The sequence below is a fragment of the Apostichopus japonicus genome, chromosome 8 (genome assembly GCF_037975245.1).
Source record: "Apostichopus japonicus isolate 1M-3 chromosome 8, ASM3797524v1, whole genome shotgun sequence".
NCBI classification, from domain to species: domain Eukaryota; kingdom Metazoa; phylum Echinodermata; class Holothuroidea; order Aspidochirotida; family Stichopodidae; genus Apostichopus; species Apostichopus japonicus.
In genome coordinates, this window is record NC_092568.1 from 16,719,204 (window position 1) to 16,743,732 (window position 24,529).

The 24,529-nt window shown below is 36.2% G+C and overlaps 2 protein-coding genes and 1 long non-coding RNA gene across 3 annotated transcripts in view; all 3 read right to left on the reverse strand.

The window, feature by feature from the left end:
• LOC139970759 (tRNA (adenine(58)-N(1))-methyltransferase non-catalytic subunit TRM6-like) overlaps positions 1–24,529 on the reverse strand; it is a 244,428-nt gene that overhangs the window by 33,307 nt on the left and 186,592 nt on the right. The gene's annotated exons all lie outside the window — the stretch shown is intronic.
• On the reverse strand, positions 478–3,491 carry LOC139970766 (uncharacterized). The gene is made up of 3 exons (XR_011794205.1): positions 3,255–3,491; positions 1,342–1,449; positions 478–521 (listed from the first exon to the last, which is right to left on the reverse strand). It is a non-coding gene; the product is annotated as an uncharacterized lncRNA (long non-coding RNA).
• Positions 6,050–23,838, reverse strand: LOC139970757 (conserved oligomeric Golgi complex subunit 2-like). Its single transcript, XM_071976719.1, has 18 exons — positions 23,576–23,838; positions 22,844–23,005; positions 22,024–22,089; positions 21,446–21,526; positions 20,935–21,029; positions 20,114–20,219; positions 19,476–19,655; positions 18,956–19,077; positions 17,319–17,448; positions 16,575–16,714; positions 16,078–16,139; positions 15,267–15,433; positions 14,504–14,659; positions 14,159–14,234; positions 13,300–13,445; positions 12,146–12,282; positions 10,437–10,614; positions 6,050–9,371 (listed from the first exon to the last, which is right to left on the reverse strand). The coding sequence occupies exons 1-18, from the start codon at positions 23,645–23,647 to the stop codon at positions 9,291–9,293; spliced, it is 2,157 nt and encodes a 718-aa protein (XP_071832820.1). The 5' UTR covers positions 23,648–23,838; the 3' UTR covers positions 6,050–9,290.

The following is a 24,529-nucleotide window of genomic DNA, read 5'->3' on the forward strand; positions in this document are numbered from 1 at the left end:
CACTTCAACCAAAAAACTATGCTTTAATATAACCACGGACTATCTAAAGAAAACAAACTAAAAATAGAGAATGTGAATAAAAGATGAAAACATTATCTACATGATCACACATACCTAACATAGCCTAATTCAGCCTAGTGTTATTCAATGCATTCACTTTCTGTTATTAGCGCTCTCTCTAGGATGACTTTCCCTTCTTTGTAACGTTGGCTGTCTTCGACAGCAAATTCATAAATCCAGCCTAGCTTCGAGTCGCAATATTTACAGAAGACGTCCCTGACCATATGTCTACCTGTGAGCATGATTCGGTCTTGCACCTCACTGAACCATAAATTGACGACACGTTTAAATAGGAAAGCTCTCCCGGTCGAACCCGTGAATCTGGTGCTCATAAGTTCGGATCGGTTTGTGAGCACAGTGTCGCAATTTGCACATGAAAATATCCTGGTGCCACCAAGGTGTTCAAGAAATATCCTTCCCATCTTTCAAACTGATCCAGAGTTTACTCTTTCGGTCAAAACCTGTTGGGAATAGAAACAGGAAGTGTTTCAGTTCTTCATCTGGACTGTCAGTGGTAACCTGCCACTATGCATGTCCACTTCTAATCAAGGATGAGACAAACACGAAATGATTTTCATCATAGTCTTACAGTTTTCAAGCAGAGTTTAAGTGAAGCGGACATAATAAAGAAAAATATTTCCAAGCATTTAGTTTTCTTTCATCCAAACTAATACTCAGCGAAGGGACTCACCTAAAATGGCAAGAAAGAGGAATGGGCTCTTGAAATATCCTGCACTGACAACAATAGAAACAATACTGACTATTGTTTCTGACTATTGTTTGTTTTCTTGCCATCATGATCCAGACGAATACTCAATATTAGTTTATATCCTTTTTTTTTTGTTTATGGCAAACCAGTCTTCTATAATCACCATTATTTGCCCACTCAGAAATGAGTCTAATCATGTTTGAACAATGCATGGTACGACCCGTTCAATTGTGTCATATGTCGTAAGTGACGCATCACACTAATCACTTAATAATCTTACTGATGATTAAATGAATCAAAGAAAACCTTTAAATAACCTTACCACTGACTCCATTTTAAGGATGACGATTATATATGATTACTCTCTGTGTACAAGTGCAATAATTCATCTATAGGAATTGTAACTATTTCCTACTATAATTCTGTTTATATCTGAACAATCACTTGTCCAACACTAAGCTTCTTGGCTCTGTGTGTGCTATCTTCTAAATCTCCATATCACTTACAATTTTACAAATATATTGGGTAAAAGCAAATGGACAACAACAACAACAAATTCTTTTTACTCTTACCTTCCTTTTATCTTAATTCCTGTGCTTCTGTATATGTACTGAAAGATGTTTTCTTCTTCCCTTATTAGTCTCTTTGAATCGGCTGCAGTTGTTGATTCTGCTCTGAAACTAAAAACAAGTCAACCTAACTTTGGTCACAGCCATAAAAAATGGCATTAATAATTCAGGTTCTTGAACGTGTAAAAAATCATAATTTCAAAAGGCTACTAAATCTCAAGGTCAGACACTCACATTCATACTGAATTACACATGCATAGCAATTAGTTTGCTCAGTTGACAATATTGTTCATTTATCATTACCAAAACATATCAGTTAACATACATGTACAGTTGTACTCAATAGTAAATCAATACTCATACTCAGAGAGATTAAGTAGGGTGTTTAGTACTTAAAGGGCGTGAAGACTCGCGCAAAAAGAAACGTCTAATGCCGATAATTTGACCTAGTTTTGAATGAGGTGTAACAGAAGTGTTAGACACCACAATCGATCCCAGAAATTCACACAGCTTGCTACCGTCAGTAATAAGATCAGGGAGTTGTTCCATAACAACTCCCTGATTAGACACTAGTGTACAGTCAGTACATAAAGCTGCGGTCAATACACACCTGCACAGTTTATAAACGATACAGCGATGGGGCATCTCAGGTCCAGCTAAAGATAACAAGGTATCACGTTTCATTACTGTCAAGCAACAGAAAGTTAACTTTTTCAGATGGCCGCACGCGGTTTGGGGCGAGTCTTCAATGCCTTTAAAGATCTGCTTTATTGGCTCCAATCATAGCACTCTATAGCTAGGAAAGTTTTGTGATTACGTAATCGACCTGCTACGGTCGTAAATAGACCTCAGGTTTTACAATTAGCCTGCACACCTTCTTAACACCATTAGGCTCATTGTGTAAACACTGTGTAAATATGTTCATGTCTACAGTGTAGTTCATCATACAGCCTTCACACAAAGACCCTCATACAAGCAAAAATATGTGGCAGGCGTTGCAGACTAATTGGTATAAAAGAGGTCATTTTATGACCAAGGCAGGTCGATTATGTAATCTCAAGAAACTTTTCCATGATAGTGTGCTATAGTTGGGGTCTATACAGCAGACCTTTAAGGCTTTTACTCAGATTTGTTCTTGGAACAAAGTACTGCCACTTGTACCCATGGCTTTGGTTCACACTGTTCACATTTTAAAGGAGCCTTCTAGTTACAGTCCCAACCATATATTATGGCAATCAACTACTTTGTATAACTTATGTGGGTTCTTGGTTTTTATATAAAGCCTAACAGGCATCAACAGCTTCGTATGTCAAATCTTCTGAAATGTTTGACCAAACCAACATGTTAACAGAATGAGCAATGAATATCTCATGTTCAGTTACTGAGAACAGTGAAATCCCCAAATGTTGCCAAATGCTAAGCAAATATGGTAAACTGTTATGAAACATTTCTTTCAGATTATGACAGTATTTCCTAAATAAAAGGGGTGAGTTTACACTGAGAAGTTGAATACTTTTGTTTGAGAAGGGTTAGCTAGGAGCAATAAGGGAGACAAACTGTCTACTATCAAGTAGTATATATTCTGTTCTACCATACATAGCTGGGAGCTCCAGTGATCACAAGTCACAGCTGTGATTCAACTTCTATTTTTAAAGTTCAAGATGCCTAATCTAGCATACATAAAGAACTAGTTAATACACTTCCAAAGTCATTGATGACGTTTTCAGGTGATTAACAACAACAGATGACTCCGAAATTTTTATAAGTATTACAAATTGTGTCGTAACTTGAGGTGCTGCTTACAAAATTTCGATTGCAACCCAAAGTACCTTGTTCTGTCTGCAGTACAACGTGTACGATAATGCTATGTAACGCATAAGCTCGTGTACAACTTAGTTCTATTCATATTGACATACCTTTGAACAATATTTCCTAAAAACTCACAATCGCTTTCTCTTCCTTTAAACGATGAACGCCCTGATCAAAATTTATGTCACCTTATCGTACTGGAATTACCGTTAATTCATCGAAGTAAACCGGACATATCTCTCTAGAACCGGCTGTATTTCGTTTCCCTGTTATGATCTCATGAATTTGTTTATCGATGACTAGACGGCTGGGCCAAGTGACCTAGCCTCGCATAGTGAAATCAGCTGTAAACAGTGACCCTGAATTACAAAGCAATTCTTGATGACGTCAAAATTAGCATACCAAAACAATCGCACGTGTTTGAAAGCGCGCCAGATATGACCTATTTTGTTTTGATTGAACTCGCAAAACTTTCGTACTATGCTGAGGAGGACAATAATCTTACTTGGTCACGAGGCCCAGGTCAAATCAAATCAAACAAAATAGCAGAATAAAGTTCGCTGAAAAATTCCTCTCATTTGAATAATACATATGTGCATTCTCTAGTTATAAGCAATTAGGGCAGAAAAAGTAGGAAAATAAAGTCGAATACCAATGGTGAGCGTTCAGTAACAAATAACCTCAAAATATGGATCAAGGTTTCAGCTATTGTCTGCCGCGGGCAGGGAAAGGTAATACTCTGAAAGTGTAAAGTGTGACCCAGAGATAGAAACTACACAAAATTGCTTGATGAAGGATAAGATATTTGTATCACGCCATCATAAATTCTATTTTTTGGGCAGATCACAGCACCTATAATCGAATAAGGGGAAATGACCAGGAAATTTATAGGCATGAAACAAGTTTTTACTTTTGTTTGCTTTAGCAGGTTACAAGGTCTATGTCTATAATCTTCAAGAAAGTCATCAGTATTGCCCCTGCAGTGGATATCCAGAAAGTCAAATAATGGTCACCCGTGCCCAAAGTATTTTACAGCCACATCTTTAACCCACCTGTGAATTAACTATATAGTCTGTTTTAATACTCCCCATTGGCAGAGATAAATTTTGAGGTTCTAAGCCTCTTGGAATGTACTACTATACTCAAATGTGGGAGCAATACTGATGACCCAATAATGCTTTGAATTCAAACGCAAGATTCCTTAACAGATAAAATGTCAGACTTTTTTACCTAAAATGCCTCTACCATGAAAAACTGGTATCTCAAGCAGTTTCAAAATGGAGAAGGACAACGAGATATGAACGAGGTCCATGCACTGCCATTTTTTAAAAACCTTTTGCTGGGGGAGCTCAATGAGAGGGGTCAACAAACGCTGATGAGACATCCTTATTAAGGGGGCCCTGTCCATAAGTTGGGTATTCTTTTCTAAAGTTTGCAATGGCCCTCCCCAAATATTTTCGATCAATACCATATGACTCGATCATGTTGGCTAATACATCCCTTGTATGATCATGAAAGAACGGAAGAAGGCTTGATCAAACACTTTCAGAGTTATTTTAGCCAGCAAAGATAACAAAAAAAAGTCTCATGACATTATTACTACGTACTGTTTGTTGTGCTTCCAGTTTATAGGCTAACTCGGCAGCAAGATAGGTCGCACAGACTAGATCTACAACTAATTATGTTACTCCAAAAACTTTACAGTTTGCACTGGTCTTCTGTTGAATCTTGCTTCAATTTCAAAGTTCTACTCCTAACTTTCAAATGCATCCATGGTCTTGTCCCCCACCTACTCACAAAGTCTTGTCCTCATGCACAACTCAGGTGGCCACCTGCACTTTAGTACTAAACTTGTTCCTCCTACTGTAGCCACAGTCTTCTGAAGGCATACTCCTCCTATTAGAGTCTATATCAATCCGCCCGAATGTTCTCCTAGCTCAAGAAAAGTGCCAAAAAGCAGCAGAACATCTTTTTTGACCTGTTATCAATCATGATCTGTTTTTTTTTTCTTTTGGCGGCTCGCATGTTGAAGAGCATGAATGGAAGTACATGGTGGTGCAAAAATTGGGTAAATGGTGGTGCAAAAATTGGGTAAATTGAAGCAATTTTAGTCCCCCTTTAGGCCTCCCAGGTGCAGCGTACGAAAATTGTTTACTACTGAGTGAAGAGGCTTGTTTACAAGTGGCGAAAACTTCCGGTTCGGATAGCAAAAAATCTGAGCGGTCATGGTACGGAAAATTGATGGTGCTATGAAAGGCCAACTCGTCAGCTATCCGTTGATAGGTAGCGTTTAGCTAGTGAGAACTTCTATCTAGACTTAAAACCACATTACTTCTGTGATTTAGTGTGTAAGTCAATTGAGATTTTAATGGGTGTATGCTACCTTCTGGTCATTGTGCTTTTCAGTCTTCTTCTGGCTTTCTGTGGAATAGTCTGCCTCCCCCAAGTTGAAGAAGCTGAAGCTGTGTCTATTAGTTTGTCAAGTATTACTTTAAACTCATCTATTCTCAATGTAATAGTTTTCTCCTTCTGTGACTCTGTCCTGTATTTCTCGGTGCAGCCAGACTTTTGGGCTATATACAAATGGTTTATTATTATTAGGCTATTTGTTATTACTACAACACAATAAACAACTTCAACAAATGAAGCTCTTCCAGCTTCTCAGTATTGACATTTTCTTCAAAGAAAAGTGAGGTTTTACAACTATGTGGAATGTGCAGAGCATATTGCCAAGCCTAACACAGCAACAAATTAATAGCCTGATGGCATCCTGAGCATTTGCTACTTTACAAATATTAGAAAAATGCTCATATTATAGAATGCTAGCTGATGAAACAAATTTAAAAATTCCAAATTATTCTGGATCCGACAGTGCTTAAATAATGATACGGGAAAATGCTGATAAGTGGAATTCATATTTATTTATTGAAATAATTCCCGATTTAATTAAAAGAACAGAAATATAATAGAAATACGGATTTTTAATTGCAGTATATCTTTAACACAGGCATCAGTAAACATGGTTGCAAAGGTGAACCCTTCATTTTACTTACAAAAGGAAAAAACAAAATGACAAAGTAAAAAAGAAGAGTAAGTCAAACTAAAGCTGCTGTCCACTAGTTGCCAACATGTCAAGAAAATAGACTCTGATATTGGTGACGACAGAGAGAATAAAAAATTAAAACTCTGCAATTTAAAACAAGTTACCCCATCATCAAAGCAAGAGCTAAGATGAAAGTCATGAAATCATTTGATGTATCTCAGCATTTTTTTTTTCTTGCGAGAAAAACCAGGCATATAATATATATAATATAATATGGAAATGTTAATTAGGTGCCGTCAAATTTGTTATCTTTTTCTACAATTTATCGTTTTCCTTCAAAATGTCGAAATAATGACATTCTGATGGGAGCAGAAGTATTAATTTTGATACAATATGTTGAAATGTGGAGATTAATAAGTTAACATTTATCATTTGTGCCACAAATTTTGAAAAACCATGACATTCTGATGTGAGCATAATTCATTATTCTGTTTCAAAATGTTTAACTGACGAGATTAATAAGTTATCATTTTGCTGCAATTATTAAAATCATGAAATTCTGATGTGAGCATAATTCATCATTTTGTTTCAAAATGTTGAATTGATGAGATTTATATATAACTAATCAATTCATTATGCTGCTAACCATTGTTAAATTGATGACATTTGATAAATAATCAGTTTGTCATTTTGTAGCACAATCTCCAATTCCTCACTAGTTGGATTTCATGAGTTTGCCATTTTGTTGCAAATTAGTAATATTTTACTGCACAATTGATCATTTTGTTGAAAATGGCTTCTATATTTGCAAAAATTTCTAACAAAAATTTGATGACACTTAACGTTTCGATACATGAAAGGTTTTTTTTTTGTCAATTTAATATTTCTACTGTAAACGTCACAAATGTTACAAAAGTATGAACTTGGAAAAGGGTTCAGTGTGTTATCAAATCTAAAATCAAAGCTATCACCTTTCATAAATCATTTCAAACATTTCTTTCATAAAATCAAAAATGTCCTCACAGTGCATGACTATTGCCCATAAAATATGCTAGAGGTGGAAGAAAATTGTTAACAATTTCATTCATCACTGAGTAATTGAGGTATCTCAATTGACCCTACTTAAAGTGAGGTCTGAGGAGAGGTGGGGGAGGGGGATAATTTCCGGGAAACGTTTCAACTTGGTTGCAAACCTTTGAAATCAATACAGATGACTCTATAGTGAACAATGAATCTGACATCTTTCCAAACATCTCAATTTCTGTGATATGAATTAACTTTATTTTACCTCCTTCTGTGATTGCCTTCCTATCTTAATTACACTTTCATGATACATGAAAACCATATTATTATATTCAACACAAAGTAGGGGTTTTATCATAACTCATTTCAAAATGTCATATAGGTGCTTCCAATAACTGTTTTTCTACCGATTTGGAGATCTACGTGTCGTGATCCTGAATTGTAAATTATCAAATAGAGAGCGTGATACAGAGAGAGAGGTGTAGTTACACAAATAGTGTAACATGGACACAAATAGACTAACGTGGACACAATAGTCTAACGTCGACAAATCAAGGGAAAGCCAAACACACAAGGTGAGGGGGTTACCATACTGAGAGGGGTTTGACCTATATCTACTATAAAGCTTGTAGCATAAACAAATCAGCTAATTTCCTCAGAAATTAAAAGAGCTATGCAATTGTTGACTAGAATGGGTATTAAAGTAGTGACATCAGGGATACATTTTAGGTTGCTCTACAAACTGAGCTATAAAGTTATAACTCAGTGGAAAGCCACTTCACTCTGTTGTTGAATGTGCCTGTCAGAAGCCACAGTACCCTGCACACTGTGTGGACAGGAATTGTACCCTACTTCCATTGAACACAGTCCGTAAAACCACAGAGACTGGATTTCAGGAGAAATTTAATACTAATTAATAAAATACTTGATAAAATTTATTACTTAAAGGTAAACAAAAATCACCGACAGAAAACTGTGTGGAGGGGGAGGGGAAGGGGGAAAGGGGGGGACTGCAATAACACTTGGCTTGTTGTCCATGTATCAAATATATTTCAGAGTTTTGACCAGTCACAATTGCTTTCATTGCAGTCAGATGAAATAGAAAAGGGGAAAAAAATTTAAATACCAAAACATTTTATTACTTTTCAGCGTTTATGAAGCTATGAAGTGAACGATGATGAGTTTTCAACCCTAAGGTCTAGGCTTTGTACCAAGGTGTACATTTATCAATATTCATATAGTATGTTACATATTGGGGGATTTCATAGTAGTCAGTGCCTTTTCAACCCTTCTCCATATTTTTATATGTTTTTATTTATCTGTTAATGAACCAATAGATATGCATAATTTACACAAAACAGTTCCAAATCAATATTGGGTGCCCATTTCACCTAACCTCCTATTTTTAATTCACTATCTCACAACGTCAGGAAATTGTTCTAATATTGACTTTTTGCGGCATGCGTGTATTGTATTCTTCGATTTTTTACGAATTGCTCGCAAGACGGTCCGAGGCAGACTGATCATTTGTAGCTTCCACACGTTTCGTAGTTGAACTCTCACAGTATTCATTTAAACTATTTTGTGATTCTATATAGTAGACATATGGTATAAATAGGAAATAATCATAATAATATTCGTTTTTATATAGAGCTTAATACCAGCGATAGGTCTCAAAGCGCTTTACAGACGTAATATTACCCCTGGTCAATGATAACCTGTCCCAGAGACAATCCCTCCAGTCGGCACAAGTTATATACTGCACCCAATGACAAGTTACCTCACAGGTACCCATTTAACCCCGGGAAAGTTCATCACTTCAACATGATATATTTAGGGAGATTTATTTGACTCCATCTTTATTGATGGCAAACTTTAAATAATTCCAAACCACCCGTATCCCGATGATGGCAAAGAGCCATGAGCTTTCTGCAGTCCCTTAAACTTTGACTAGTCAGTCAGAGAGAAACTTTTATCAGTCTTTGTGATATAATTCCTTCTGCTCTGGTGAAATATTCTGACTGATTTCCATCAGCTTGTCTGGCTGGCAGTTATATTACTTGTCGGTGGAAATAGCTCACTTAGCTGTGTTTTCCACTAAAGAGTTCAGCTCACCGAAGAATTCTACATCAGATTTATTGATACCAAACGATTCAATCTGTGCAAAAGAAGAAACAAAAAACAAAAAGAATACATATTAAACATTTTGATGGTAATTATGATGTTTTTAGCTATGCAATGTGTTTGTTTCTGGCATATGGGATGAATGCACGCATATTTTACAAAAGACAGATGCTTGTTTGTTTTTATTAAAAGTAATTTGGAATAAGAACTTTTGAAAATTTTGAGTTAAGAACATTACTGAGCTTCGACAGAGCAGAACACATTACGTGTTTGGTAATAATGAAAATTTAAATTAATTAATATACTCAGTAATTGTTTACTTTGTATACTTTTGATTTTTAATATAAACCAGAAAGCGAGTGGGAATATTGTGATTCCTTGCCAATTGATATTATAATCCCAAGCTTTCGCCATTGTTGATTAAATTGATTAGCAAGCTTCTTTCACTGACTGTGGACCAACCCACTAAATATGTTAACTTACCATGTTAACAAGCTATTTTTAGCAAAAATCAACTCAAGCCCTGCCTCCTAATAACTGTGAATAATATCACATTGAACGTTCATTATCATGTACCTGCTATCTACCAACACCTTCACACAAAGAATGATTCACCATCGCATAGATTCCTTGAGCCTTCAGGCAAGGAATCAAAGAAGATTGTTTTCTGCCACTTAATTAGCCCACATGATACTGCATGTCACCAACACTACTATATGACTAGTTTTGGTGGGAAAATATTATCCATCTCTTGCTGTATAATTTATGATGGTCCATATCATGTTTGCACACTGTGTAAGTGACTATAATAGCAAAACAGGATGTGCAGCTAACAAGCGATTATAAATGTAAAATTAGTCCTACTCTTGTATTGCTTATCTGATCAAGAGCAAGCAATAATTCTTTGTGGATTTTTGTGTTATCAAATATCCCCATCGCATAGGTATTGTCCGACTTTCGGATCTAATTATCGGAAATTGCCAAAAGCTGATATTAGCGATATCCATGCAACACTACTTTAGGCTATGAAATGTACAGTTGAAACTTTCCTATTCTCTGAGGTGGGCTAGCAAACAATAAAACTAACAGACAAACTGACCTGTTCCCCATAAAACCTGATATCTAGGGCCAGTTGGAGCCTGATTTTATCATCATCGCTCATTCCTGTCGTTGAGCTCTGCATGCCAGCAAAACTCTTCCTCTGGGCCTTCAACCTCTTTAAACTATCCTCCATCTTTTTCACTGATGTGAGTAGCTCTGAAGCCACAGAATGATAACTGCAGAAGTCAAAGCAATGAGGAATTTAGCAAAACTAGTCAGGAAAAACAGAAACACAACTCTTTACCGGATTTAAGTAGCTCTGCATCCACAGAAACGATAACTATAGAGGTCAAAACATGAGGAATTTAGCAAAACCAATCAGCAAAAACAGAGACACAATGTTTCAGGTGTGAGTAGCCTGAACTCATAGAACTATAACGGTAGATAACATGAAATGAGGAATTTGGTTAAAACCAATCATCGGCAAAGAGACACAAATTGAAGGCAGTTTGTTGTGTCTGCCTTGTAACATTTCAGGCCACTTTAAAATAATCCAGGACAAATGATTAGCATGACGTTCATTTACCTATAGATATTTCTATGATAAGCAACCAGCTACTTTATGTACGGAAATAAACTGCAAGAGAAGTGGTTTATAGACAATGGAGACATTGGCCGACACTTGTTAACTGGTTAGTAAAGAAGACAACACAACAACTTTGATGTGTCGCAAAGTTTAGTGTAACAACAAAAAACTTGACAAAATTCGTCAAAACTGTTGTTTCGTTACGTTACGTTATGTTGTGACTTGACAAGTCAACAAATATCATGTTTGATGCATTGACAAGCTTAGTGTACACAGCGTGACTTCTACAATTTGATAGTTTATTAAGGAAGTCAGGTTTTAATGTAACTTGACAGAACAATAAGTATCATCAATAAGCATCATCAATAAGTATCATCAATAAATATCACCTATAAGTATCATCATGTTGATAAAACTTGACAACTATCATGTCTTGATGGGTTTTTTTTTTGTCAGGTAACACAGCATCTTGAGATATTAATAATTATAGCCAAGATTTCACATTAGGGGTTAGTTATCAGATATGACGGTTTTGGAGTATTGTCAAGTCTAAGTGTAACATGGTGACTGCACAAATTGACAATTTTTCTCAAGATGTGACAATTCCTGTCAAGATGTGACAATTCCTGTCAAGATGTGACAATTCCTGTCAAGATGTGACAATTCCTGTCAAGATGTGACAGTTCCTGTGATGTTAGAGTATCTTGCCAACTTGATGTATATCATGGTTTGAAGTGTTGTCAAGTTTAGTGTAAGAAAGAAACTCAAATATGTGAATTTATTGTCAAGATATATGAATTACGATTCAATCCAAATATGCAAATTGAATTTCTCAGTTCTATGGAGTGCCTTAAATGACACAATTTTCTGTTCTTATTCCTATTAAGCTAAAATCTCTATTCATAATACGTCTTTTTAACTATAGCAACAGATGATTTCTAAGCTTACGTGGAGAATAATTCTTTTTTTCATCTATTTCAAATTACCAGAAGGCCATGTGACATTGTAAACATTAAACTTCATACTATCTAATTCTTATTCATACTCACAGCTCTATTGATACAGTCAAGTTATGAGTGTTCTACAAATTACTGGATTCTTAAAACTAACTGTGAAACAATGACGACTTAAGAAGAAAAAAAAGAGAGATCAAATAATTTAAACATGAAACAATCTCTTACACTTTGGTCAGAGTGCTAAATATTGTTGTGACCCAATCCCGTTTACGAGCATCTGATAGAGTCTGTCCGTGTTCCTCCATAAACATTTCTGTTGGTTTAAGTGCATTGCTGATGTAGGCCGAAGGCTTGGATGTGACCTGGAGCAAGAACAAGATAAGTAGTACATTTTATATGATCTACATTGGCTGCAAGCATAGGCGTAGCAGGTGGGTGGGGGTGAGGGAGGCTGGCCCCCAACCAAATATTTTTGTGAAAATTCGGGCAATATGCTGAGAATTAAATCAATGGTTTTAAAAAAAAATCTCCTTGGTTATTAAAATAAAGTTCTTAGCTTGCCCGACTAATTCGCCATTACCAATGTAACAGAGAGTTTTGACATAATTGGACCTCCATGCTTTTTCTACATATACATAAAATATTTAGTTGTTTACATTAGCATCCCGCGGTATACTGCGCAACTTTCACGGACCGTACGGTACTCGATGGCATGCGATGTAATAACCGATGCTTGCCTATATGATATTTACATTAATATGTTGAAATTTTGGTTATATTTTTCGGGCAAGTCGTTACAGCCCCCCCAAATCGAATTGGGCTCCTACGCCTATGGCTGCCAATACATTGCAGGTCGCATTTTAAGATTCTGTTGTACACTTACTAAGCCCTCAAGGATCTGGCCCCAGTTTACATTGGTGAACAGCTTCAAATGCACCAGCCATCCAGGACTCGCCGTTCTTTACCCAAATTGCTACTGGCTGCCCACACAGTTAGACAACTTCCACTTATGAAAATCAATGTTTGACAGATGTGCTGCAACATTATGCGATAGTTTACCTGAGGTAGCTAAGCATGCAAGAAGCATTCATGAATTTTTACTGTGTTATTACACAGCAGTTACAGCAATGTTGTCCCAAAGTATACGTTTCTTGTCTTTGGTAAGGGAACAACTTTTTAATTTTTGAATAATGACATAGAGTGAAGATATCCAATTGCTCAAAGTGGCTATTCAAGCTATTATGTGGGAAGAAGGAAGAAATTAGATTTAATGGATTTAGTTGATGTTTTTACTTCTTGGTGGGTGGTGGGGGGGGGGAGGGAGGGTGTGAGCAAGCACTGCAGGAAGCAGAAGATCTAAAGAGAAGGGGGTTAGTTACCTCTCTATTGGTCCTACGGTACAACCTTGGTATATCATGAGCAGCTTTCAAATGTACCGATGAAAGGCCACACACTTCATCTATTACATAGACACTCAGGTCCCCGACCTTAACACTGACAGCTTTAGCTGATTCGTTGAAGGCATCTGCGGAGAAGAATGAAAACGGAGTAATTCTCATAGCCTCAAAACAAACTTTCTTTTTATTTGCTGTTTATTGCTCTTGACTCACAGTCCAGATCCTCTATGAAGTTCCTCGCAAGTCAGCCATGGACCAAGCGATTACTAGACAGCCGATTGGCTTAATGATCTCTTGCCTCATTTAAATGAGAACAATCAACAGTAGCACAATATATAAGATCTTTTAAGTGTTGACCATTACACACTTCAAGTGATCTGCTAGGTCCTACATATCAAACATCACGTTCAGTTTGGCTGTTCCAGCACTTTAGACATTGCATGCTGTTGACGTGAGATGCTATACTTTAGACGTTTTCCAGGCGTTCAGGTTTTGACTTCTATTGACCTAACATGACATTTGACCTTCACAGAAACAATAACAAATGTGAATCTGACACTATGTACTAAAGTTAATTTAAGCTTTACATTTTAAGTTATTGGGTTTACAATATTAAAAGTTTGATCTCTGTTGACCTAAACTAACCTATGACCTCTACCACTGTTGTAAAAGTTCTTGCACTCACAATGGTGGATACACATCCAAAGTTTGAATTTCACCCAACCTTTACTTTTGGAGTACTTTTGAAGTGTTTATAAGGTTTTCAAACTTTGACCACTGTTGACCTTAATTTTCAACAAGGGCAAATTAAGAGCTAAAAAAAATTGACCATTGACCTTACCTTCGAGGGCTAACTCATCATCACATCCAAGGAGAGCTAATTTTGGTTGAATGGCTCCCGAGAATAAAGCTGGCAGCTGATAAAAACAGGTAAAAGAAAACAACTGCATGTAATTAACTCACAGAGGAAGATCGTCAAATCAAATTTGTATAAAGTTACAATGCTACCATAGTTTCTTAAAAAGTAACAATCTTACAAATGGCAAATAAGATAATTCTACCTGATGGCTGAATGAATTCATTGTCATACTGATCTCCATGACTGGTATTACATGATAAGCTAGACAAAATAATCCTGACTAATTCTATGATTGCAATTTACCATCCTCGTATCTTTAGTACCTACCATCTCATTGGTGAGTATATCAATGTCAGTTGCTAGGTGAACAATCTGTCCCATAGTGACAGGAGTATTAGCAGGCTGCTGATTGGCTGACAACTGACCATCTCCTTTCTCTTCTACTTTTGACTCTTCCTTGACATCCTTCTTCACAGAGATGATCTGAATGAATTGACAGGAGAAAGAAAAATCTTCGTCTCTTATCCTCCCACTCGACAGAAAACGATCTGACCATAATTACACCTTAATTGAGGTAACGATAGTGTGGAACAGTTGCTTTATTACTTGAGACTTATTTAATTATATGTAAACGAAAAGGGTCACAGCATGGAATTATAGTGATGCAACTCTTACATAAAATGCTTTAATTATGTCTTTAGTTGTCATAAGTAGCAAGCTTATTAAGCTGATCCGTTGATTCAGAATAAAAGAGACTAAAACGTGTATTAGATTTACATCAACTGTTCAGTTTGCTATGTATGACTGTACCTGATTGTATAGATCTATGGGAGTGAATGATGAATTATGCATAGATAAACATGACACGACATATATTTCCACAGATTTAAACCTTGTCTACTGTCATTGTCTACTGCCATTGTCTACTGCCATTGTCTACTGCCATTGTCTACTGCGATATGCTGTGATATCATTGCTGATGGATGCCAAAACTAGTGTATGCGTGCGAGTACGTTACCTTGTAAAGGTTGTAAGAGAAAGCAGATTAATTTGTGGATAAAACGGATAAAATGATTTTAATTGGCCTTACCTCCTGCTGATAGATTTCAGAGACCCAGACAGAGTACCTAGAGAGAAGTTGCTGAGTCAGCTTCCAGAAGCGGTGACAAAGCGGTGAAAGATAAATTTGGTCGTCCCAGCAACTGCGAAGACAATCCAACAACGACTGGGAGACTAACAGCTGAAACCTGGAACCATCTACAAAATACATGGAAAGTTTAAAAAAAGTGTGATATTAACTTAGATATTTATGTAAATATCAAGGAATATCTACATCCAGTTCTGTACTCCTTAAATACTTTTCCATAACTCATTATAAATGCAATTCATTTGCAACCTTCTTCTCATTTCATCCACAGTATGCTAGATATCAGACTATACACAACATATCATTTCTTAAACACAAAGAGTGACATACACAAAGAGTGACTTAAACAAAGAGTCACAAAGAAATTGTAAATTAGAAAATGTTAATTAAAGAGTCAAGACATAATTGATATGTAAGATTGACAAATTAAACATGCCTGTTGCAATGATGATGGTACTATGGAACTGTTCTGATCCACTAATCTCAAATCTGATCTTAGATGAGAGGTTACTTATTACTTTTGTACACGTCATGACAACAAAAACAACTTTCTAAGTTCTAAATTCAAATACATACAGGAATTACATTCAAAGCAACACAGAAAAATGTACATCAAATTAGAAAGTTATCATTGGGTTTAAATTCATGTACTTTAAATAGCAATTACAAATTCCAGGTCAATGACATTTATCAGGTATGAAGTGAAAGAACTTTAACATGACGTTCTTTAATATGAAGAAAAAAAAATACTAACTTGAAGATTTGCTAAAACCAGACACAAATGCAGACTCAAGGGCACCTGCTATTTCTTGAAACCTGAAACAGAAAATGAAAGGAATTTGATTACATTAACAAGTGTAACAGTGAGACCCAAGGGAGGACATTTCAACCTGCACAAATCAAAGCTATATAGACCAATCTAGTTAGAAAACCCCAGAAGCACAAAGAAATGTATAGTGTTAATCTACATTTCAATGGCTGTAGAAAATACACTTACACAGTAGAAATATAACAAAAAACTTGATTTCTCTGAAAGTATCAAATACGCATACTGTCTGGTATCGGTATTTAGGACATTACATCACTATGCTATCCATACTGTTAATATAGAATGCGTGTTTACTAATACTCACAAACAGAAACATCACAAGTTTCAGTTACTACATTGATAACAAAACTGACCACGGTATCAGTAATATCTGATCAGAATTCCCTGATGAAAACTCAATAAATAGATCAATAGATCAATACCTTAATTGAAAGTAAACCGGGAGGCTCCACTTGGCCATGAATGTCGTGAAGCTATGATGACTTCGTAACCTCTTCACACTCGCTTGAGTTCCACACTGTCTCTCAAACCTATCCACAAACTCCATCGCCAACAAATATTTCTGGACGTTGAGAAAATTTAAAATAGCAAGAGAAAGATTAATATACAAAGATATATATTCAAGCAATCTATGGGTGTATAGATGTTAATGTTCAAAATGCCTATTTGTACGTGAAAACAACTCCCTTACTATGACAGATACTATGTATGTTAGGCTATGGTAGAAGTCAATATCAATTTCTCTCTTTTCTTTTTGCAAGAAATAAGGCTTCACGTTATTGAAAAGAACTTAACAAATGTTGACATCAGAGAAGTCAAAGTTTTTATAAGCCTAGTAGAGCGGCCAACCAATCAAGTAAACAGGAGGGTAACTATTACATGACTTTGTGTTAAATTTATAACTCAAAGTTATGGATTTGATAAATCCATCGAAGAGCTGATATTTGCTCAAAGATGACAGTGCTCAAAGATAAACTCACAATGAATAAGTGAATATAGATAAAAGCATATGTACATTACAATGAGGTGCCATTAACACTGGTCAGATGAATTTGCTACAAAACAGACCTTTACCAAGTTTGAAACTATGCTTGATTATTAAACAAAGAGAGTGAGGTCAAGGAGCAACATAATTAGTGTATTCTCATTCATTATACATTAGTTACCTCATGGAATGTGTTTGGGTTACCAGGAGCAAATATTGATGACGTCCTGGTCTCTAGGCTGTTGGCTATCTCAGGCCAAACTGCATTCACTAGAAAGTCATAACCTCTCACCACTTCTTCACCTTTTGGGCTGTTTTTTTTTTTTATGTGGAGGAAAAAATAAATAACATTTAATTGTTCCATCATGATCTTTGTCAATAGTTTTGCAAGTTGTAAGATTTGTATGACACCTTTCATAGCTACAACGATTGTTTCAGTGGAGATAACGAAGCTTTCCAAAACAATTATGGGTCATGTATTGTTTATTATACAACACCTAATTATATTCCGGCCATTTGATTGGTCAATTGCTCGTCGATTGCATGCAAAATCCGCTCTATTGCACGCTATGATGATAGAACCATGTGTTATACTTTTTTGATAGCACTTTTTTCAATGGTAAGAGAGCAGAGAAACCTGTCTGTTCAAAACAATCTGTTTCATGAGTGCATTTTACATCCAATTATATCCAAATTTGAAGGTGTTGTATAAAACAAATAATGAATGGTTTCCATTCGTGCAATAGTGCAAATATTTCAATGAAACAAATTACATCTTTCAACTCATGAAATATTTGCACTATTGCACTCATAACCATTCATTATTTGTATACCAGTCAACTAAATAACTTGCATATCATATCAACAATGCAAAACCAGTTGAATCACAAAATCAAGTAAACAAGGTCATCAACTCCTGAGAATATTTTTTACTTTATGACACAATGGGTGATTACATGAGGACAGTGACACACAGCGGTACTTAAGGGAAGTTTTACTTTTCCTTTTAATTCCTAGCAAACTCTTTAATTTCAAGGTATATTGATGTTAATTCACTGCTAAAATCAACAGATGCATATTCATGAAAACACTTTTAGACTATGACCAGATCAGTTAGGACAATTTTTTAATGCTAATACCACTATATACTGTCCACCCAGATCATGCTTCCAAGCACTTGTACTGACAGTTTGAACAGTTCCTAACCTTCACCTGATAGAATCAGGATATTGGTACTGCTCATATTGTCAGTATGAGTGCTTTGAAGCAGAACATGAACGTACAGTTAAGACAAAAAATCTCTTAAACTGGGTGATTTGACCATTATTTGATAAAGGCTCCTTCACACATGCAAAAATTGTATTTCAAGTTGCATTTCAAAATTCAAGTTGATGAATTATATATAACCATAAAATTACTAATTTTCTGCAGGAATGTAGAAGCTGAGGAAGAGGAGGTGGGGGGGGGGGGGTAATGGACATACATCCTCCCCAAATAATGTACCTTTTAAACTTTAAATAAATGAAGGATATACATTGCAAAATTTCAAAGTAATTGCTTTTTCTGAAGAATTTTTGGTATGAGAGAACAACAATTTTCCAAAATTACAATAGAAATGTACTTCTCAGTAAGTCGTACCCTCCTATGCCTTTGTTCTGTACACAAAACTTACTGTTTCATTTTTATACTTGTAGAGCAGTTCTGCCGATTTTCAAATCACTTTACTATGCATGCTATCACACAAGAATGTTAAACTATTTTCTGCAATGATGATGATTAGTTTGTTATCAACAACCGTCAATCCGTTACCCAAGTTACCTTTGGCTGGCACACGTGACCTGTCGTATAAGTTGACAGTGCTTGGGTACATACTCCAGTATTTTAGAGAACATTCCCTTTAATCCCTGAGGATGGTTCTGCAGAAAGCCTTCGTTGATTATCTGTCGAAAGGGGAAAACCCACACTGAGTTAAACTGTGTTTATACTAAACTTGCGACAGAAAACATTTTATTAACATACCTACAGTTAATGCAAGTTTCTATTTATACTGATATACCTCTGTAGAATAAAAACGTACATTTTCCTTTTTTCCCCCTTTTCTTTCGGAAGATGAAGGGGAACATTGTTGGGTTTGAAAACCGATATGTTTCGTCTGAAGCCTTAATCCAAGTCCATGCTTCATTCATTCATTTATTCAATGCTTCATTTTTCCACACCTCTGATTTGAAATGAAAGTAGCTAAAAACTTGAAGACTCTTTGGAACGAAGAGAGCATGCATTAACAGGTCTGATATCATGCAAGCCTCTACAGATACTTATCTACATGTGTACAACTCACCTCATCCATAAATGGCTTGACAGCTACCTGCTGATAAAGAGCCTCGGCATCCTTCATCTTATCGATGGTTGCGTACGTTCGAAGACACTGCTTCAAGATCTGAGGTTGTGCCGACTCTAAGCTGTCTTTGAAAGATCTCTCCAAGCTATGTTGTAGGGTGACGGTAATGGATGCAATCCGCTGTAACACAACCGAGCAGTAACAGCAATACCTCTCAGAAACTAATGGTTTTGACTGTTTTAAAAGTCAATGAGTGATTGATGTGCCAACACAGGTGCCCTATAGTTTATACATTGAGGTTATTGCTGAATGGTGCAAGTTAAGCAATTAGCATAAGATTATAATACTTGGCTGTCTAGAAACAATTAAATGAGGCTCTCTGTTGTGAATAAAACTTTCTTGTAATTCTTTAGTATTAAAACTGTCTTGAAGTTTGAAAGAAGAACCATTATTTACTTAGAACAAGCCCCTCTCTCAGTTTAGATGAATTAAACAAAATGCTCTTTGAATTTTAACACTCCCATGTTGCTCTTAAGTTTACCTAGCCATTTGATGCCCACTATTGCATCATCTTGTCTTGTTTATCACTTCATGCATTCTCCAATGATTCATGACCATACCGGGTGGTAAATACTTACAGGTCGTATTTTCTCCACTAGAGGGAGTCCTTTACTTTGAGTGACATAATATTGTAGTTGATTGAATTCTGAGGCAACTCTTTCAATCTGCTGTCCGGTCAATTCCCTGTAAACAAAAGAAATACACATGTTCATAGCAGCTGCTATGTACCCTGGTAGAATTAAATAACGGGTAACTATTATTCATTGTTAATTTGTTGTATGAAGCAATCTAATGTGTTTTATATTTGTCTACAGAGCAGTTACCAAAGAAGCTAAGCAACAGCTAGGATGGTAAACTAACACAAATCTAACCAATTAACATCTGTCAGATACATTAGCCTATAAGACAGCAATTCATAAATGTGGCATAAGCTAAATGGTACAAAGATTTAATTTTGATTTTGCAACTAAATGTGTAGTGCTCGTAACCTTGAATCTTAAACCAGTAGGGAGAACAGTAAGGTGAGATAATAGTAGATTGATAAAGGATCAATTTACCACCTTGTAACAGGGTACTAACCCACCACATGTACCTTCTCGTTCCTTAAGCTTTGTTTTTTTCTATTACTTTAGTGCCAGTCCCCTGCCCCACCCCCAATTCTACGACTCACCCTCTACCCCTTCCTTCACACACACACAAGTTACCTCAGAGTGACAACAACACTTACTCTTCATCGCATTCTGTATTTACATTTTCCCCTGAGCTTTGTCTCATTCCTTTCAGTAACAGATGGAATTTCAACCCTCCCCACCCCTGGAATGCTGCCAATCACCCCCCTCCCATACCCCCTGGCACATACATATGATACCTTCCTGTAAGGTATGAGAAAAAAACTTACACTTCTTCTGAGTCTGCATCTGCCCTTCCTATCTTCAATATAAGTTCCATTTTCTCCACTGATTTTTCAATGTTTATCAACCTCTGAAGGAGAGCCTAGGACATCAATGGAAATGATATGTGAAAACATGGCATTCAATTGTCCTTCAGTCAAAATGTTGTAATTTGTCATGACATTTTTTTTAAGTTACAAAATCAACTCAACAAAAGTGCACAGTAGTCATGATGATATAAGCATTCAAATTGTTGAAAGACTTTCATTGCTTTAAGAAATTTTAGGGGTTAAAAAAAAAGAAAATAAATAAAGCAGGGCTCAAAACTATTCCATTAACTTTCGAAAAATATTTTTTTAAATATTATTAATAATTTTCAATAACCAAAAAATATATAAATCTATCAAGGAGGACAAAAAAATTGTTAATGTTAACATTGGAGCTATAAGTGCCATTAATTAGTAATACATCAATGAACCATCAGAAATAGAATATTGTGTCTAACTCATTAAAAGTTACCTTTTTCTCTCCAATTTGTTTTCTCTCTTCCATCTTCTTCTCCACAATTTCAATGGCCCCATCCATTGCATTCTGGACACTCTGTAAGTAAGCATGGCTCATGTTTAATATCTGTGTCAAAACAGATGCTTAATCCCGAGTTTAACTCAGTTTACTTTGTTAAAAGAAATATTGTTCGCAGCCTAATACAAGGCCTCAGTCCCTAGCTCATTGTTGTAACAGTTACGTTCTCTCATATTTTTACAAACAAAGAAAAAGAAAATATATATCTATAATATAATCTGGCATGAAAATATCATTTTTAATCCACTACGTCGGCTTACTATATAAAGCGAACATATAAATATTTAGCAAAACAAGGAAAAGTAAAGATAACGTTAATAATTGGAAGCAAACTGGCTAGAATAAGTAGGATTTGAAGAAAGCTGCAGGTCCATCGGCGGAGCTATACAGCCCAGAGTTAGAACCGATAAATCATTTCCTATTACTTTGGGATAGAGTAGCTGATCAGAACCCATAGAATTGTGGATAATATTTCAAAGAGAAAGCAAGATTGATCAGCCAATTTGACAACTTACCAAGATTTCTTCCTTCAGTTGACCGAGTGGGACTGATAAGTTAGTGATTGCCTTATCCATACCAACCTTAGCAAGAAAAGAAAAAAACAGGTGGTTTAAAATACTTCCCTTTGCTGAATTGGAAATGGTTGAAATTTCATCACTATCCACATCACAATTGCAACCAAGATAATATCTTATAAACTCAAATTTAAAAAATGTAAGTCTTTCAGAAACAAACTGTAGTAGCAGAGCTGCTTATTTGGCCTTCCATAAAAAGTTATTGATGTTTTTAGGTGCTGGAGGCCTACAGGCCAATACAGTATTTACAAGTTAATAAATTGGCCCCATTTACGACCTATTTGATAGATTTCGAGCATTTTCGTTTGTTTCGACATTTCTGTAAGAGTCAATCATACTTACAGTTTATTTTGTTTCCTTGTTTTTTGTGACGAACGGAACGCTGTAAATATCTCTTTGCAAATAAAAGTTGTATTGTTACTTTACTACAGCCTTTTGTCAGTATGTGTGTTATAGGCCTTTCGTCTTTGTCAAACTTTATTCAGCCCAGCTCCGTGCCCGGACATCACACAACCTTTTTGTTTCAATATCTCTGTGTGGCATTTTCATTAATCAGTGTTTTCTTGGATGATCACATACAATTGGAATGGTATATAATCATTTTATTTCCCTACTGCCTGTATAAATAACGTATAGAATCAAAATCCATGAACCTTTACAACTTTGTGGATATTCTAAATCATGAGAAATCATAATCCTAAATCTACTTTTTTTTTACAAGACTGTCTCGACCATTTGTGGAGATTTTGAATCTACATACCAAGTTGGATGAGAGATTTACAAAGTCAGCATAGTCTTTGTTTATCAGCTCCACCATAGCATTCTTGAGAGTTCTAAAGTACATATGGAGATCCTCCCGCAATGTCTCAAGCTGAACCCTTCTCCGACAGTCTGCTACGAATGCATCTACATCAAAGTCAGGCTAAGGAGGAAAGGAAAATGCTGAATTAGTTTACTTTTCATATGGGTGGAGGATGATGGGGAGTTTCTCCTAGGTAGGTATTGTTCTTTGATCCATTTCTATTTCTTGAAAACATACACAAGGGTCATGAGTAGGGGTGGTCAGAATTCATGAGCCATTAGGCTGGACAGTCCAGCAGTTTGTGCACCACGTCCATTGGGCATGACCTCTCGCTGGATAAATATGTCCAATTTATCTAAGAAAAGGATTTCAAGCAAAACTAAGTTAACAAGCAATATTCGATATTTATGGAATTATTAAGCTAACATTTTGAAACTACTTAACTTTGTTGGCAGAACTGCCAATGAATGTAGGCCTAGGTCTAACCTACATGAGTTCCCCTCCCCCTTCCCTCCCGGCCCCCTCAAAAATAAATAATGTTCCAATGCTTTTTCTAGCATACCCAAATATTGAATAGAGCCCCGTCTGCACTTAGCCATTGTCAATTGGCCTAGACCTAGGCTAATGTAGACTTGGCCAAGCTGTTACTGTTAAGCCTAACGTTACTCATTAGCCTAGACTGAGGCTTACTGTCATGAATTCCTCCTTATCGAAGCAGAGGGTTGTCGCTTCGACAGGGAACAGTTTCAGATCGAGCGTCATGATGCTCCACCTTGCTGCCTCACTCGATCGAAAGTTACTGTACGACTTTGGTCTTGTTTCACATTTTCGTACAAAATAGTTGCTCAAACTACAAATTAATATCGCCTAACGTTGTGCTACCTTGTTCTATACTACTATCAGATATAGGGTGCTAAGCCTACGCATTGAATGCTACTGCACGCAAAAGCAATGCAAAATTCCCGTAGGCTGCAAGTGCAAGTTGGCCACGGACACCGTGTCAGTTTAGTCAAGTTTACAAATTGTTTCTACACCTAGAAAAATAGCATAGCGCCATCATCACAACGTGAGTTTGCTGTTGTAAAATGTATGCTACATCTCTTTCTCATAACAGAGTACAGTACCGTATATGAGATTATGACTTACAAGAGAATTAAGAATGGTTGCAAGTTTCGTCTTTTAGAGACCAAACTAAACAAATTTGTCCAATGATTGGCGTTATCGAAGAACTTAGCTACAGGAATAGACGATATCGGTGGCTCTGCTAGCTCGCTATGTGTAGTGCAAAAAAAATCCGTGCCTGACATGTTCCGTCGTAAATGTTGGAAGAGCAATATATTCCGATTAATTTATGTTGCCTTATGTGTCTTTGTAAGGCACTGAAAATCGTTCAAAGTACGGAATACGAAGTATAACTTGAATATACTTCTTTCGTACCTTGCATACCAAACTGAAGAAATAAGAACGTACACTTGATGGTGTATGGTTTTACAAGTTAATCTCTATTGACCGGAAATAACTATTTACCTCCAAACACCAACAGGAGATACACCCAAAATATGCAGAATAAAGAGTTTGCTAGGTGTAGGCTAATTGTTGAAGTATGATTTTTGGTTTCGATCAATATCGTAACCTTTGCATTCA